A 16,001-nucleotide genomic window follows, 5' to 3' on the forward strand; every position below is an offset into this window, starting at 1 on the left:
GTACTGTAGTAGTCCATTTTAACATAATTTCACTTCATCAAAAGGCTATTCATCTTCTGAATCACTACTACAATAAGGGACCTTAATATTCATGCTAGAATTTAAAATGTAGAAACTGTAATTGTTATCTGACACAGGCAAACAGGCAGAGTATTTTCTTACTGTGTTAAACTTCCATTTAATATATCTCTGAATGAAACAATTTTGATTTTTTTTCCACAAGGAAGCTTGATTTAGAAGAGATTTCCTCTATAAATAGAATCTCTGATTACTATTTTCTATTGTTCTAAATTTCAAACCTAGAGCCCACTATACAGAATTTCTGGAGCCTAAGGGTAAAGACATTTGATTTAGCAGTGTTAAGAAGCCTTTAGACAAGAAACTGTAGACATGCATAGATGACCTACTTGAATAATATCATCCCTCATTGTTCAAGACTATGCCCCTTATAAATGCTTTTCATTCTTGCTGGAGAAAAAGCTACTACATTATGACACATCTGTCTTAATTTACAGCATTGCCCTGCACTGGTGTTCTTCTACTCATCTTTTTAAACTGTAAAATGATAGTATAAGTAAGGTAGTATAAAGCACTGGCTACATACCTCATGTAACCGTAGCATGGAGGTAGTTGTCCAAGATCGTATTAAATTTAAGAATTCAAAAAAGGAAAAAATAAAAGCCCTTTGCATACCTGGATTAGAAATAAATACAAATAGCAAGCAGCATAAATTATACAAATTATAGCAACTTTTATAGACGTGTCATTTTTAAAAAGAGTAGAGAAAGTACTATAAAGCATTCTTCAACAGGGGGCTAAATGAAGAGGTTGAAGGTTATAGACAAGTAGCAGTGTACACAACATTCATACGGTCATTGTGTTGAAAGCTAACAATGTCTCTGAAAAACAGATTAGAATCTTGATGTCGGAATTTACAGGTGACTTGGAACATAACTACTTCAGCTATGTTTTCATCACTAGGCTATTGCTTGTCAAGTAACAACATGAGTACACGGGATGAGTTTTCTCAAATTCCTTAGTATGTTATTAGTTATCCAATCTTATCATAGGGTCCTTTACAATGTGCTTATTAGCAACAAGCTTAAGTGTCATATCATCATTACCATTATAAAGAGGTCATACTACGCAATCTATTATTTTTAATGCTTAAGTACATGTTAATACGGAAAACTAGAAAATGTAGTGGCCTTTGGTAGTTGTATGTAATGTATGTATTTTTGGCAATATTGATTGGAATTTAAAGTATGCCTATGTGTACATTTTTACTGGCTTGTTGGAAATGAGATAATGATTGTGCATTCTAAGAAATGTATTGATATTTCATTGCATTTATACATGTTTTAAAATAGTAGTGCATATCTCTTTAAAAATAGAGACTCACAATTTTGAAGTTAGCTTGTCTAATCCTATTTCTTCCTACTTTGGAATCTTAATTAGAAGGAGATAAAAACCATCATTTGACTAAATTATTGTCTTGAATCTGTAGCAAAAGGTATAATCCGCAATTGGGCCAATTAGTGTACCCCATAGTTAGCTATGCTGAGGCAGGCAACTTGATTAGATCTGACACCAGCCTAGTTCCCACTGTTGTTTTGCCAGGTATGATGGTCAGACTTCAAAGGGCTTGAGGCATCAGCAGGGCAAGGTTTGGAGGCCAGCTTAGGTCCGGTCGTTAATCTCTCTGCTAAAACCACAGCAGCCATCACACAAAACAAGCTTACACGACACAATCATGCGGTATTAAAGTTTGGGTTGAGTCATGCCAATTTGCCTTTGATTTTCTGATGATTGAGTAAAAGATGGCTACATGACTAGACACATACTAAAAATGTACTGATTAGGTAAGTTCCTTAAATATTTGAAATATTTTTGATTTTTCAGTAGAATAATATGACATGCTGTTTAACTTAATGAAACTCTCTGACAGAAAAGGGCTTGAAATACAATTTGTATTTAGTGTACCTTGAATTAACAGATCTTTTGCCACATCTTATGCTTTTATTTTATATAACTTGTTCCTCATCATTTCAGAGACATTTTTGTAAAAGTTATTTTTAAAAACTCAGCAATATGTGTTTGCATTAACTCCAAAGAGAACTTTAAGGGAACTATTCTTTTCCTTGGACATCTATGCTAAGCCATTCACATAAATGGAATTTCCTCATAATTATTTTCCACTTAAATGCTGAGTAAAGTGCTGTTCAGCTGATGTGATTACATAAGTGTTCCATTCTTCTGCATTCTGATTTGTTGAAATGTTGCAGTAATGGTGACATGTTTCCATTCTGAGGAAAGCCTAGGGCTGCCTTGGTATTATTCCAAATGATTGAAATTGCCATCTTGCTGACTTTCCCTCAGGCTGCTTTAGGCCTGTTTACTTTTGTATTTCATTCTCATGCTCCATCTGAATTTGGCTAGCAGGGCATCACTACCTGGTTTGACAAAACAGTTGGAAAGAATACTCAAGATACTGATTAAATATTGTATTTCTGTCTTATCATATACAATATGTTATTTAAAATTAAGATATATGTACATATGGCTGCAATCCTAACCTCACTTTCCTGGGAGTTGAAACAAAATAAAAAAAAATTCTTCCAGTAGCACCTTAGAAACCAACTAAGTTTGTTATTGGTATGAGCTTTCGTGTGCATATACACTTCTTCAGATTCCTGGGAGTAACCACTTTGGTTACTTACCAAATTCAGTAGGATTTACTTGTGACTTGACATGGTTAATTTGGGCTGTGTGGCTACTTAGATTTGATGGACTGTAACTTGTTGTTAGTTGTTTAAAACAGCATGAAGGAAAGGCAAAAATGAATAAAATTAATTCATTTTAAGACTTACATGTTATTTTGTACAGGCATGTAAAACTATTTTGTGTTTGCATCTCATTATTTTAATTATCTTCAGTGGAAATCACAATTACAATTATTATTTTTAAAAGGTAGAATAAAATTATGCAAACAAAAAGACAATTTAGAACATGCACTGAGGACACTGAAGATAAAACAATCTGCATGAATTTGTGTTGCATTATATTTAGTCCAAGGAAGGATACATGCAGGAAGGGATGGTCAATAGGACAGTACTCTTGACTCCTATAACAGCTGCATGCTCAGACATTGAAGAAGGAGGCCACATAAAATATATGGATGTCATTTTTCATCATACCAAAAAAAAATCAAGTATCAGTTATGGTTTGTGGGAATGGATTTAGACACTAGGAGATGGAATATTATTAAGTCATAATCCTTCCTTTCTTACGTGAGATTGGCAGAGTACCACCCTTTGCTTCCTTTAAAATTGGAAGCTAATACAAGTTTGATTTAATCTTCTAGAAACAACAATCCAGGATGCTTTAAGGCAGAATAGTTTTTCCTGGTGTTACCCCTTTTCTCCCCCTTAAAGACAACAATCACACAAACATTGATTTGTGAAGAAATAAAAGTTACATTTACTGATATAGCCTAAGTCTTGAAGCAGCTGTTTGCAGTAGCAATTATGAAAGCAGGTTTGTAACTAATACCTAAATTACAAAATAACAAAATGTAAGTTTAAGTGGTGTCTAAGCTGCAGAGCTCAAATCTGAATGTATGGTCAGTTTGGAAGCACAATGAAGAAAGGTAGGCTGCCAGGCAGAAAGGAAGTATGTGGTGTTACAGCTTCCTGGCAAGGCAGCAGAGGAATTGATCTCATAGAGTTCTCTCTAGCAAATTCACAGGAAAGCTCTGTGAGCCTCAGCCCCTTTGTGTGCCTGGCTGGCAAAACATAATTGTTGGTTTGACTGCAAAAATGATCCACACTTCTATCATTTATACCATCTATATAAGTCTTGGCTAACTTGACCTTGCATCAGTGGCCCATATAATGACTAGATGGTTCCATGAGCTTCTACAAGTGGTTCTGTGTTACTTGCGATCTATTGAGATTGAGTAGCATAGTAGTAGAATGATTTAGGCCATGGGTAGGCAAACTAAGGCCCGGGGGCCGGATCTGGCCCAATCGCCTTCTAAACCCGGCCCACGGACTGTCCAGGAATCAGCATGTTTTTACATGAGTAGAATGTGTCCTTTTATTTAAAATGCATCTCTGGGTTATTTGTGGGGCTGCCTGGTGTTTTGACATGATTAGAATGTGTGCTTTTATTTAAAATGCATCTCTGGGTTATTTGTGGAGCATAGGAATTCGTTCATTCCCCCACCCCACCCCACCCAAAAAATAGTCCGGCCCTCCACAAGGTTTGAGGGACAGTGGACCGGCCCCTTGCTGAAAAGGTTTGCTGACCCCTGATATAGGCAATTGTGATAAGAGTATGTCTGCTCTATTCAGTTTACCTTGCTGACTAATAAAGTAATAGCTTGGATTTAAGACCAATCTCCAATTTATAGGTACTCTCTGCATTAGAAACTTGCTTCAGGAATTCTTTTGGCATGCATAGACACTTCTTGTTGTATGCAAATCTCATTCCATCTGATGCCATGGTGGGACTTACATTGTCAGTGGCCTTTCATGGTAGAACTTGCAATAACCAGAGAGACTGTTCCTTTTTCCTTACCTCTAAAAATAACCTGAACACTTGGTTTCCTCCTTAGTATGTATTTTTTTCTTCCCTTTCATGCCTTTTAAAAGAAAAAAATAGTCCCCCCCCCCTATATATTATTATATATTGTACTGTGTAAAAGCAGTATTTGGCAGGGAGTGTAATCTGTGCAGAAGTCATAGTATGATCAGATACTATTCAGCATTTTCACAGGTTACCCAGCTGTGTTGTACAGAGTAAAGTACATAATCACAGATTTTTTTGTAAAAAAAAATACAAGTATTATCTATTAAGTCATATTCATAGTAAACCCACTGAAATCAACCAACACAAGTTACTTAAGATAATTGATTTCAGTAGTTCTACTCTAAGTATGAATAACGTTATTTAACACTAGAATTGTAATGAGTAATTTCCAAGGGAATTTATTGCAGTGATTTAAACATGTGGGAGGGACATTACTGTGGTAGGCCCCACCCTGAAGGTAGGAACAGTGTCTGTCTATATAAAAGTGTATTTGCATGGTTCACACTTCCAGGAACTGATATACACACAGGTTCTGTTCCAGTTGTGAAGGTACATAAAGAATAGGTGAAGACAGCATACATAATCCCCATTATCTCCTATACATGTATTCAAAGACTGACTGGAAAAGGCTATACTTTTCCTGCTTTTAGGAGTTAAATATTTACAGACTGCACTGTATGACACTTAATTAATGAATTAATGTCAATAATTTCTAGTTTATACAATGTGGAAAATGGAAGTGCTTTGATCTATGATTCCAGGGCAAAATTTGTACTTGAATTATTCTAGATTCCCAGTGATCAATAACTACATCTGATATTATATTTTTGTGTCATTCTTCCATTGAATAACTAAAAGAATAAATTGGGCATAATGAATTTCTAAGAATCTGCTTCTTGTTTTTCTTTTGAACAAAATATATGTCTAAAGGTGTACAACAGGAGTTGGGAACCTTTCTTCTGTCAAGGGTTGCATTCCCTTGTAGTTTATCTATTGGGGCACATGCTGGCAGTGGGCGGAACCAGAACTGATGATGTAGCCCATACAACCAGGGGGAACCCTAGCCCATACAACCCTAGCCCATACAACCCTAGCCCATACAACCCTAGCCCATACAACCCTAGCCCATACAACCCTAGCCCATACAACCCTAGCCCATACAACCAGGGGGAAAGTTTTTTTAAAAAACAACAACAACAACAACACAATCAAACAACCATAACTTTACCTTTTATTGAATAAAATCCTGCCTCTTGCTGTTCTGAAATGACATCAAAAGAGGAATCATAGAACCCAAGGGTCATCTAGTCCAAGCCCCTGCAATGCAGCACTCTCAGCTAAAGCATCCATGACAGGTAGCCACCAAACCTCTGTTTTAAAATCTCCAAGGAAGGAGAGTCTACAGCTCTCTGAGGGAGACCATTCCATTGTCAAACACCTCTTACTGTCAGAAAGTTTTTTCTGTATGTTTAGTTGGAATCTCCTTTCCTGTAACTTGAAGCCATTGGTTCAAGACCTGCTTTCCAGAGCTGGAGAAAACAAGCTTGTTACCTCTTCCATGTGACAGCTTTTTATATATTTGAAGATGGCTATCCTATCTCCTCTCAGTCTTCTCTTTATCAGGCTAAAACACCCAGTTCCTGGCTAAACATACGCAGCTCCTTCAACCGCTCCTCAGAAGGCTTGGTTTCCAGACTCTTGATCATCTTGGTTGCCCTCCTGTGCACACGTTCCAGCTTGTCAACATCCTTCTTAAATTATGGTGCCCAGAATTGGACACAGTATTCCAGGTGTCGTCTGACCAAGGCAGAATAGAGTGGTACTGTTACTTCCCTTGATCCGGGCATTATACTGTTGTTGATGCAGCCTAGAATAGCATTAGCTTTTTTTGCTGCTGCATCCCACTGTTGACTCACGTTAAGCTTGTGGTTCACCAAGACCCCTAGATCCTTTTCACATGTACTACTGTCAATCCAGGTGTCCCCCATCCTATATTTGTGCATCTGGTTCTTTCTGCCTAAGTGCAGAACCTTACATTTGTCCCTGTTGAAATTCATTTTTTTAGCTTGCGCCCAGTTCTCCAATCTGTTAAGGTCATTTTGAATTCTGATTCTGTCTTCTGCAGCATTAGCTACCTCTCCCAGTTTGGTACCATCTGTAAATTTGATGAGCATCCCCTCAGTTGCCTCAAAACAGTTTCATGGGAGACTTTGTCAAAAGCCTTACTGAAATCAAGGTACCCTATGGTATTCAACACATACCAGAACTTCAGGTTTGCACAATTAAAGTGGTTGAAAGGACTCTCACACCCTAACGCAAGACATCCACTTAAAAAAACCAACAACACTGGACTTTTTGGGGTTAGGAAAGTGATGAGGAAATGCATAGAAAAGTGTGGGGTGAATGAACAACTAACGTAATATACGCCGTAAGGAAATCAGGATGAATGCTGGTCGTCATATGACCATCCCACAAGTAAAGAAGCACAAGTTCCCAATAAACACCAGGTATAAACAAACCTCTCTGTAAGCTTTGTGCAAGCAAAACAAGATGAATGCTGAAGTTCTTCTGGAGGAGCTCTGTATACTGCAACTGAGAATGTTCAAGGTTTTTCCCATATTGTCCTTTTTTCAAGCCTTTCTGCAACCCTGTAAGGTAGATGATAGTGAGGATAAGCAGCAACATCAATACCACCATCATATTGCCAATGACAGGTTGACCCTTGCCTAAGCAAGCTCATGATCTAAATCAGGAACTGCTTGGTGCATAATGCAAACTGTATGCTACACCTTGATTTGGTATTATAACTGATATTGTACCTTATGGAGAAGCAAAGTGTTAGGCTTCATTTAGTGGGCTTTGTCCATGAATCACCCACTGTTAAAAATCACACCACTGGCTTTTCTCAGGGAGGTGGAAACACGTAAGGATATAGAGGCATTCATTCTTTTTCTAGAAAAATAGCACAGCTTGTTGGTGTCTATTTATGGCCCATCAGCTTTGAGTGCTTCAATGTCCCCTGTACTGTTATGGACCAAGTATCTTTATTTAGAAGATCTTTACAAATAAGAAAACGGCAATCCTTCTTTCACAACACTGCAAGACATGTTGAAAGAGTCTTAAAGTGAAATACAGAAAATGTTAAGTGCAAACCCTGCTGAAGTCCATCTTAAAGCATCACTGAGTTTTCTTTGTACCTCTGACTGGAATTGTTGTTATTGCCAAAGTGGTAGTATTTGCTTTGCTTTGCTTTGCTTTGCTTTGCTTTGCTTTGCTTTGCTTTGCTTTGCTTTGCTTTGCTTTGCTTTGCTTTGCTTTGCTTTGCTTTGCTTTGCTTTGCATCCACCTTGCTTGCCATGAAATGGAGACTTTTGCATTTTAGTAGATGCAATATCACTTTGGAAGTAGTGGTACAAATTGCTAGAATTGGACAATGCTGTTTTGTTTCAAAAAGGCATGTTCTCATTGTGTTCACTAAGGGAGTACTCATACAGTAAGAAGCACCACACTGGGATTATCCAGAATGCTACCATTGTGACATAGTTTGTTATGCAGTGCCACTTTGTTGGGGGAGTGATTTGAGAGCTCTTTAAAGTACACATGGAAAGTTAAGACTGACCAAGAGATGGTTGTTGCTATTAAAGCTCCTTTAAAAAAACCTAATTTCTTGAACTGTATGCACCATATAAACATCATTTGAGGGGAGAAAAATCTTGGACCATCCAATGCATTCCCCAGCTTCCCTTTGTAGCAAGAGCTCCAGGCAATTTGAGTGCAGCTGAGGGCCCCAATTCCCTATTCTCACAGAGCCTTCAGGCTGTTAGACCTGCTTTTCACAGGTACATTATTTAGCACTATGAGAACCAAGAGAATCCTAGTAAGCCAGTCATAAAACCTCTGTGGGGGGGAAAGGTGTTATGGTCTCTACTGTCAAGAAACTGTTATAGAAGGAAAGGAAATATGGGCTGTGTGTTATCTAGGAAACCTATATAATATTGGAGGACTAAAGACATTGTGTGGACACGTCTGAAGGTGTTAACATTTCGTATGTAGTAACTTACTGCTGCTTTTGCCTTTAGGAAATGAAAGAGCTTTGAGGTTCACATGAAACATAAAGGCCACGTTGGATGTTTCCTTGTTCTATAACAAGAAACACATCCTTATATGAACATGACACTCCTGAGTTTCCACTTCAGCTCAAGAGCTAGAAGGCAGCAGATCAAAGGAACCATTTCTCCCAACAGTGTATATTCTCACTTTAAAAAGACAAAGGACCAAACCAAAAGACATTTTAGTTGTGAGTTATTCCCATTCATTTAGACTGGATGGAGCAATAGGTACTTAAGTTAAAGGCACCAAACTAAAAGAATTAAATGGTAGATAAAAATTTGCAGGTATGAAATAACTTTTAAATTTAGTTATTTGAAATGAAGTGTAATCTTTTTAAAGCAATAAAGTACCTACACGGTTTTTTCTTTCATACCTGCATGTCCCATTCGGCATTATTTCATCTACTAGCCAGTTCAGGTTCTTTTTACCTGGTATGCAGTACTTCACTGAATTGTTTTGTCAGATGCTGTCAAGCCAACCTACCATTGTTAAAGAAAATCAAACTAAATCGTTTTGGCATAAGCCTTCCAGGAATAAGGCACAGAATATGAAAGGTTTGATGAAATCAAGGATTGGGTTTCAATATTGTAAAAGACTGCCTGTCAAAAATGAAATGCATTATTTCAGAAGTTTTGAATAAATAAATGGTTTTTAAATACTGACTACACTTCATCCAAAGTTTTGAATTACTACTTTTAGACTATCATTGCTTTGACCAAAATATGTGAAATTCAGTTCCTTTTCCCTCATCTGCATATTGATGTGTAGAAACATTAAGAATACAATAGTATATGTGCATTGAATTTGAAAACCATAGTATCATCACATATTGAAATCTACTATACAGACTATCTGTATTTTCTGACTGAAGCTCTTAACTTGAAGAATTCTACCAGGCTTGTTTTTTCAAATCCATGGCATGCAGCTCTACTTTAAGCTAATTTCCTTTATGTTGTTTCTGCTGTGTGTTACTTTCCCCTTGTTTTAATTTGACCTATGCTACACTGCTACTGCTGTTATTGTTTTGGCATAGAAACTGCTTTGGTCACACTATTTTGACCTTTGTTGGGAGATACAGGAAAAATGTGTCCTTGTTAATTCTCCTCGACCTCTCAGCAGTTTTCAATACCATTGACCATGGTACTGGAGCTGTTTGTCCGAGTTAGGCGCTGTGTTGTGGTGGTTCCAGTCCTACTTGGATGGTCACTTCCATAGGGTGCTGCTTGGGGAGAGCTCTTGAGCCCCATGGAGCCTTCAAGGTGGGGTTCCTCAGGGTTTAATTTTATCCCCATGCTGTTTAACATCTACATGAAATCGCTGAACAGGGTCATCCAAAATTTTGGAGTACATTGTCAGCAATATGCTGATAACACACAGCTCTACTTCTCCTTTACATCTGCAGGTATGGCAGTAGATGTGCTAGTGGGTTGCCTTGCTTCAGTAATGGACTGGATAAGAGCCAACAAATAGAAGTTCAACGCAGATAAGACTGAGGCACTGTTAGTGGGCAATTCCGTAGACTGGGTGGATGGGAGGTTGCCTGCTCTTGATGGGGGTTACACCCCCTCTGAAAGAGTAGGTACGCAACTTGGGGGTATTCTAAATCAATTGCTGTTGCTTGAGGCTCAGGTGGCCTCAGTGGCATGGAGCATCCTCCATCAGTTTCAGCTGGTGACCCAGCTGTGCCCCTGTTTGGACAGAGATACTGTATCCTGACTTTGGTCATCTACACTCTGGTAAGGTTAGATTACAGCAATGCAATATATTTCTGGGCTGCCTCTGAATATAGTTCAGAAAGTTCAGCTGGTACACAATTCAGCGGCCAGATTGCTCACTGGGGCAAGATGATTTGAGCATATAACGCCAATCCTGGCACAGCTGCACTAGGTTCCAGTTAGTTTCCAGGCCCAATTCAAAGTGCTGGTTTTGACCTATAAAGCCTTAAATGGCTCAGGACCACAGTACCTCAAGAATCGCCTTTCCCCATATGAACCAGTCCAGGCCTTGTGATCATCTTCTGAGGTCCTTCTTCGTGTGCCTCCTTTGCAAGAGTCTGGAGGGTAGCAATGCATTTTCTGCAGTGGTTCTGTATTAGCGGAGTGGTCTCCCCAGGGAGACTTGCCTGGCTCCCTTGTTACGTATCTTATCTTCCAGGAAAAAACATTCCTCCTCTCCCAGGCCTCTAATTAAACCATCTATGGCCTTTTAAACTGAGGGGAGTATTGCTTTTGTTTGTTATTGTGGTTATTTTTGTTTTTGTTTTTTTATTGTAAACCAACCTGTGATGTTCAGATGAAGTGTGGTATAAAAACTTAAACTTAATAATAATAATAATAATACACACCATTTTTTGTCTTTTCAACTGTCATTATTAAGATGTTCATCCTACTCTATAAAGGTGTCAGTGCAGCTTACAATAAAATATAAAGAAACTAATCATAAACAGCAGCAATATATAAAAAGACCACACAAATCAAGCAAAATTATATAAATTTAAAAGTTTAAAAGCTTGTGAAAATATATTTGCCTAATGTTGAAAAGACATGAGAAATGGGTCCATGCAGCCTTTTCTGGGAAGAACATTTCCGAGCGGAGATGACACTATGGAAAAGCCCTTTCCCTGGTAGCCACTGCCGCATCACAGGTGATCCCTGGATGCCTTTGACTGAATCAATTAAAAAGCAACAATTTTATTTTCTGTGCAGTATTGCCCTGTGGTTGTATGCAAAAAATAGATGGGGGTGTAGCCAAGAAAGTTGCTCAGCCCCAAGTATGAAGAAATTATTTTCTGAATACCGTACTGCCCTAGGTAGGGAAAACATACTGATGCCATCCCTCCCATACCCAGTCATCATCCTTGATACTTCACTTCTCATCTTTACAGCATTGCTCTTCAGTTCATTTTGGGATGTATTCTGTATATTATGCTGGTCCATCAGAATACCTGCCTATCAGAATAGGCTTCCCTTGAGAACATAAGCATTGCCATTCTGCATCAGACAAGTTGTCCATCTAGCTAAGTATTCTCTCCGCTGACAAGAAGAAACCTCAGGGAGGTTCATAAGCAAGGTGCTTTGATGAAATTGATTCCATGTTGCTAATTCTCATTTGTCTGGTCAGGATTTTTCAGGGTCTCTGAACCAGCCCTATGTCATTTCAAATTACATATGGAAAACCCTCCACAGTTGTTGCAGCTCTCTGATCTGATCTAGTCTCCTTTTCCTCAAATTATATTGCAAAAAGTAGTGCGAATTTTAAATTGAAGTGCTATTTTTAGCCATCTGTACTATATAACAACTGTACAACAAAAACAAATAATACATTATGTATGTTTTCACACACACACACAAATCTTGTCAGATGAAGAAGACAGAGAAAGGTTTCATCAGCCTGTCCAGATCACTCCTTGATTATGCTCAAGAACATTGAACCAGGAAGCAGAATGAAATACCATTCTTTGTGTCTTCCTTGTGAGGGATTAATTTAAACATCTTAACAGAGAACACTTTCCCAGTAGGGCAGCTTTTATATCAGTGCCTCATGATTAGCATTATCATAGCTGAAAGCTGTAGTACAGTATGATTAATCGATACAGTCGTCCTTTCAGTCTTTAGATATATAGACCTTTTACTAAGGATGGAGTTTTTAAACTGGGGAGTTGCTGCACTGCCACTCCTTCCTATGCCACCAAGATCATGTGGGACCTCACCCTGTCTTGGATAGGGTTGCACATTTTTTGGAGACTTAGATTCACTTTACTTTTGGTTTCAGCCCTGAACATGAATGCCCATATCAACTGAAGTAACCAGGAGTGCTTTTGATACTGCTAAAGCTAATGAGCCAATGATGCTTGTTCCTGGAGATGTCAGCCTGGATAGCTCAGTTGGTTAGAGTGTGGTGCTGGTAACACCAAAGCTGCAGGTTCGATACCCGTATGGGACAGCTGCATATTCTTGCAGGGGGTTGGACTAGATGATCCTCAGAGTCCCTTCCAACTCTGCAATTCTATGATTCTATGTCTGATTTGGCTGTGGCAACACATGCATTAGTTACATCTTGTTTAGACTACCATAACAAACTCATTGTGGGTCTGCCAGATTTCTGTTACATCAGCTTCACTGGCTACCAGACTATTTCCAAGCACAAAAGTGCTGATTATGACCTAGAAAGTCTTGTGCAACTTGGGACCAAGTTATTTGAAATACTGTATTCTCCCATATAAGCCAGTTTGGATCTCTGGGAAAGGACTTTCTTTCTCTCCCACCAGCATCTGAAGAATGTTTGGTAGGGACTTGAGAGTGGACCTTCTGAATAGGTTCTCTCACGTTCTGTGACTTTCCAAGGGAGTTCTGTATAAATGCTTCTCTGTTCACCTGTTAACAGCAGGCAAATGATTCAGGGTTGCTTGTTTATGGCCACTATAAAGATTAAGTTTATTTAGGTGGTTGTTCAGTTGTTTTTTATCCATCTGTACTTTAATATTGTTAACTGCCTCAATCTTTCTCAACCAATTTTGTGGAAAGGATAGTGAAACATATTTAACAACTAAAGAAAATAAAAATTACAGCAATATAAATACAGGTGGAGTCCACATTGTGGCTCTTCACCAGTTTTAACCAGTTTCCTTGGTTTAATGCTGGCATGGAGAGGAGCCAAAGCATGGTCTGTTCCCATGTGGTGGAGGGCTTCTCATATTAATTAAGCAGAACAGGAACAAGCAGCCCTGCATCAGGTCCAATACCATTATGATAATCTGAGTAGGAAGTGTAAGGCAGCCAGTGCCATCTCAGTTTCCTTGGGACTTCACCCAGTAGTTCCTTAAGCTTTTTGAAATCCAGCATGCATGTCCAACTACACTCAGCTTTCCCTTGCGTGTTTATAATGAAACCAGAGGCCTGATCATTTCCTCCCAAGATTCCCTGTACCTTCACTTCTTCAATCAGTTCCTCCCTGTTGGTGAGGACCAGGTCCAAGAGAGATGACCCCCTTGTTGCTTCTTCTGCCTTCTGGGAAATGAAGTGGTCAATGAGTCAATTGAGAAATTTGTTGGACCTTACAGTCTTGGCAAAGTTTGAGTTCCAACACATATTGGGGTAGTTGAAACTTCCCATTAGTACTATACCTCTCCTTTTTGAATGTTTGGTAATCTGCTGTAGGGAGGCATTCAAGTTATCAGTTTGGCTTTCAGGTCCATAGGAGACACCTACAGTAAGATCACTGTTGTTTTCCTCTCCTACAATTTTTGCCGATATACTTTCAATCTGCCTCCCATGCTCAGATAAGCAGTTTTCGCTCATGCAAAACTCCAGGTACACATATTCCATATTAGAATATTTTCCCTCTGTGTTAATAATTTCATTAGATGAACAGTTACAGGTAGGTAGCTGTGTTGGTCTGCCATAGTCGAAACAACAACAAAAAAAAAATTCCTTCCAGTAGCACCTTAGAGACCAAAAATTAGATGAACAGTTGAAGTTGGTTTTCATGTGTTCCATTACCTATCCAATAGTCTGTCCTAAGAATGTTGTTAATTCTTAGTAACAAGCGTCCCCCACTTACGTGCGATCAACTTGTGTATGACTGCTTATACACGCAGTGCCAGTAAATAAATAAATAAACACTGTAGTTTCAAAAGGCTGAATGGCATGTAGCTTAGTTCTTCATGAGCACAGCAGTGCCATGGCCATGGCTGTTTCTGCTTGGGTCTGCATCATCAGAACTAAAGATAACATTCCCATAGTTTTATTCACAGTTATTATAGCTGCTTCTTTAATTCTCTCTAAAAATGAATGGAGTGTGCGGCAGCATAAATATTAAATGTGGGCAGGTATTGCAATAGATAACTACCAGGAGCTTCCCTGTGTGATATAAGACAAGTGAGTGCTTAAATATCTTAGAGTGCAGTCCTGTACACATCTACTCAGAAGTAAGCCCCAGTGTTGGAGCTTATTCCCAGTTAAGCGTGTATAGGACAGAAGCCTAAAAATAGCTTTAGTCCATGTAAATTTTATTTTATACATCTGAGTATAACTCCTCCCACAGCACACTTCACTGACTTTCGATACAGACGGATGCCAACAACATTGTAGTCACTTTTTTCTTGTAACTTTTTGTTTTATTATGCACATTGAGGCATTAATGCTTAATGATGTGTAAAAAATAATAATATCCAAAATATTTTCAGAACGTTGCAGAATAATAACTGGATTTTTCCAGGGCTGGACAGTATGAGGCCCAAAGGATGATGCATCTTACTGGCTTTTGTCACTATTCAAAAGGGTATTTATATATGGTTAGGGATGAACATCTGGATATGGACTGGAATACACATCCAATTGAAAGCGACACATGGTGGATAAACCTCATCCATGCTTGGATGCACATCCGATTTACTGCCTTAGTTCCTGATCCAGTTAGCAATACCTGTGTGGAAACCTGCTTACACGTGGGTCACATATCTTGCCTGACATTGCTTTTTCTTCCCTTTAAGAGTAAGCATTCCAGCTGACTAAAAGTAGATTGAATTGGCAGTTCTCTTATCAGAACCTACTTAATATGTAATTTGATGTAGCATGTCCATGGCATTCATAGCAATGGTTTTCCTGCTTCCTTTGTTTTTGAATCAAGTATAAACTACAGCTGACTTTGGATCTGACACATCTCTTCTGTATGAATGGCTCAGATTTCCTTTTACTGGGCTTCTGTGAGATGCTTTGCATCACGTCTGAAGTCATTCTGCATTTACTAGACCAAAAAGTAAAAATAAGCACAAGCCTATTAATATTATGAAGATTAAAAACTCCAGAGATCTGCACAAGAGGGAGATATGTATGCTGCCATGCAGTTTACAGAGGCCTTGTGCCAGTGGGGGGGTTAATGCATATGGTTATTTGTTAATTAGCATATTTCTGGATGCAAGTCTCCCCGCCTCCAGCATACCCCTCTAACTAGAGGTCTTATGGATGTCTACGAAATGATTTGACATATTTTCAAAGATCCAGTTCTTTATTTTTCCTACCTATGGGACTAGTTCCAGAGAGCAGCACTGAATTCAGAAACTTCAGCTGGTGCACAATTAAGCTGCCAGGTTGCTCTCTGAGGCAACATGGTTTGAGCATATTACACTGATCCTAGCCGAACTGCATTAGCTGCCAATGAGTTTTGGAGCCCAATTCAAAGTGCTAGTTTTGACCCATAAAGCCTTAAACGGCTCAGGACAGCAATACCTCAAGGACTGTCTCTCCCCATATGAACTGACCTGGACCCTGTGATTATCATCTCATCATCGGAGGCCTTTC

The 16,001-nt window shown here is 38.8% G+C and overlaps 1 protein-coding gene across 3 annotated transcripts in view; it reads left to right on the forward strand.

The window, feature by feature from the left end:
• The window catches only part of ELP4 (elongator acetyltransferase complex subunit 4), a 157,432-nt gene that overhangs the window by 78,485 nt on the left and 62,946 nt on the right, over positions 1 to 16,001 (forward strand). The window contains exon 10 of one of the 3 annotated variants that reach the window (XM_083752035.1): positions 8,673 to 9,365. The exons of the other annotated variants lie outside the window; for them this stretch is intronic. Within the exon in view, the coding sequence (XP_083608161.1) occupies positions 8,673 to 8,690 (18 nt within the window). The 3' untranslated portion in view covers positions 8,691 to 9,365. Of the gene's footprint in view, positions 1 to 8,672; positions 9,366 to 16,001 lie in introns of those variants that run through there. 3 annotated transcript variants of the gene reach the window in all.

The sequence above is a fragment of the Podarcis gaigeae genome, assembly GCF_964106915.1.
Source record: "Podarcis gaigeae genome assembly, chromosome: 1".
NCBI classification, from domain to species: Eukaryota; Metazoa; Chordata; class Lepidosauria; order Squamata; family Lacertidae; genus Podarcis; species Podarcis gaigeae.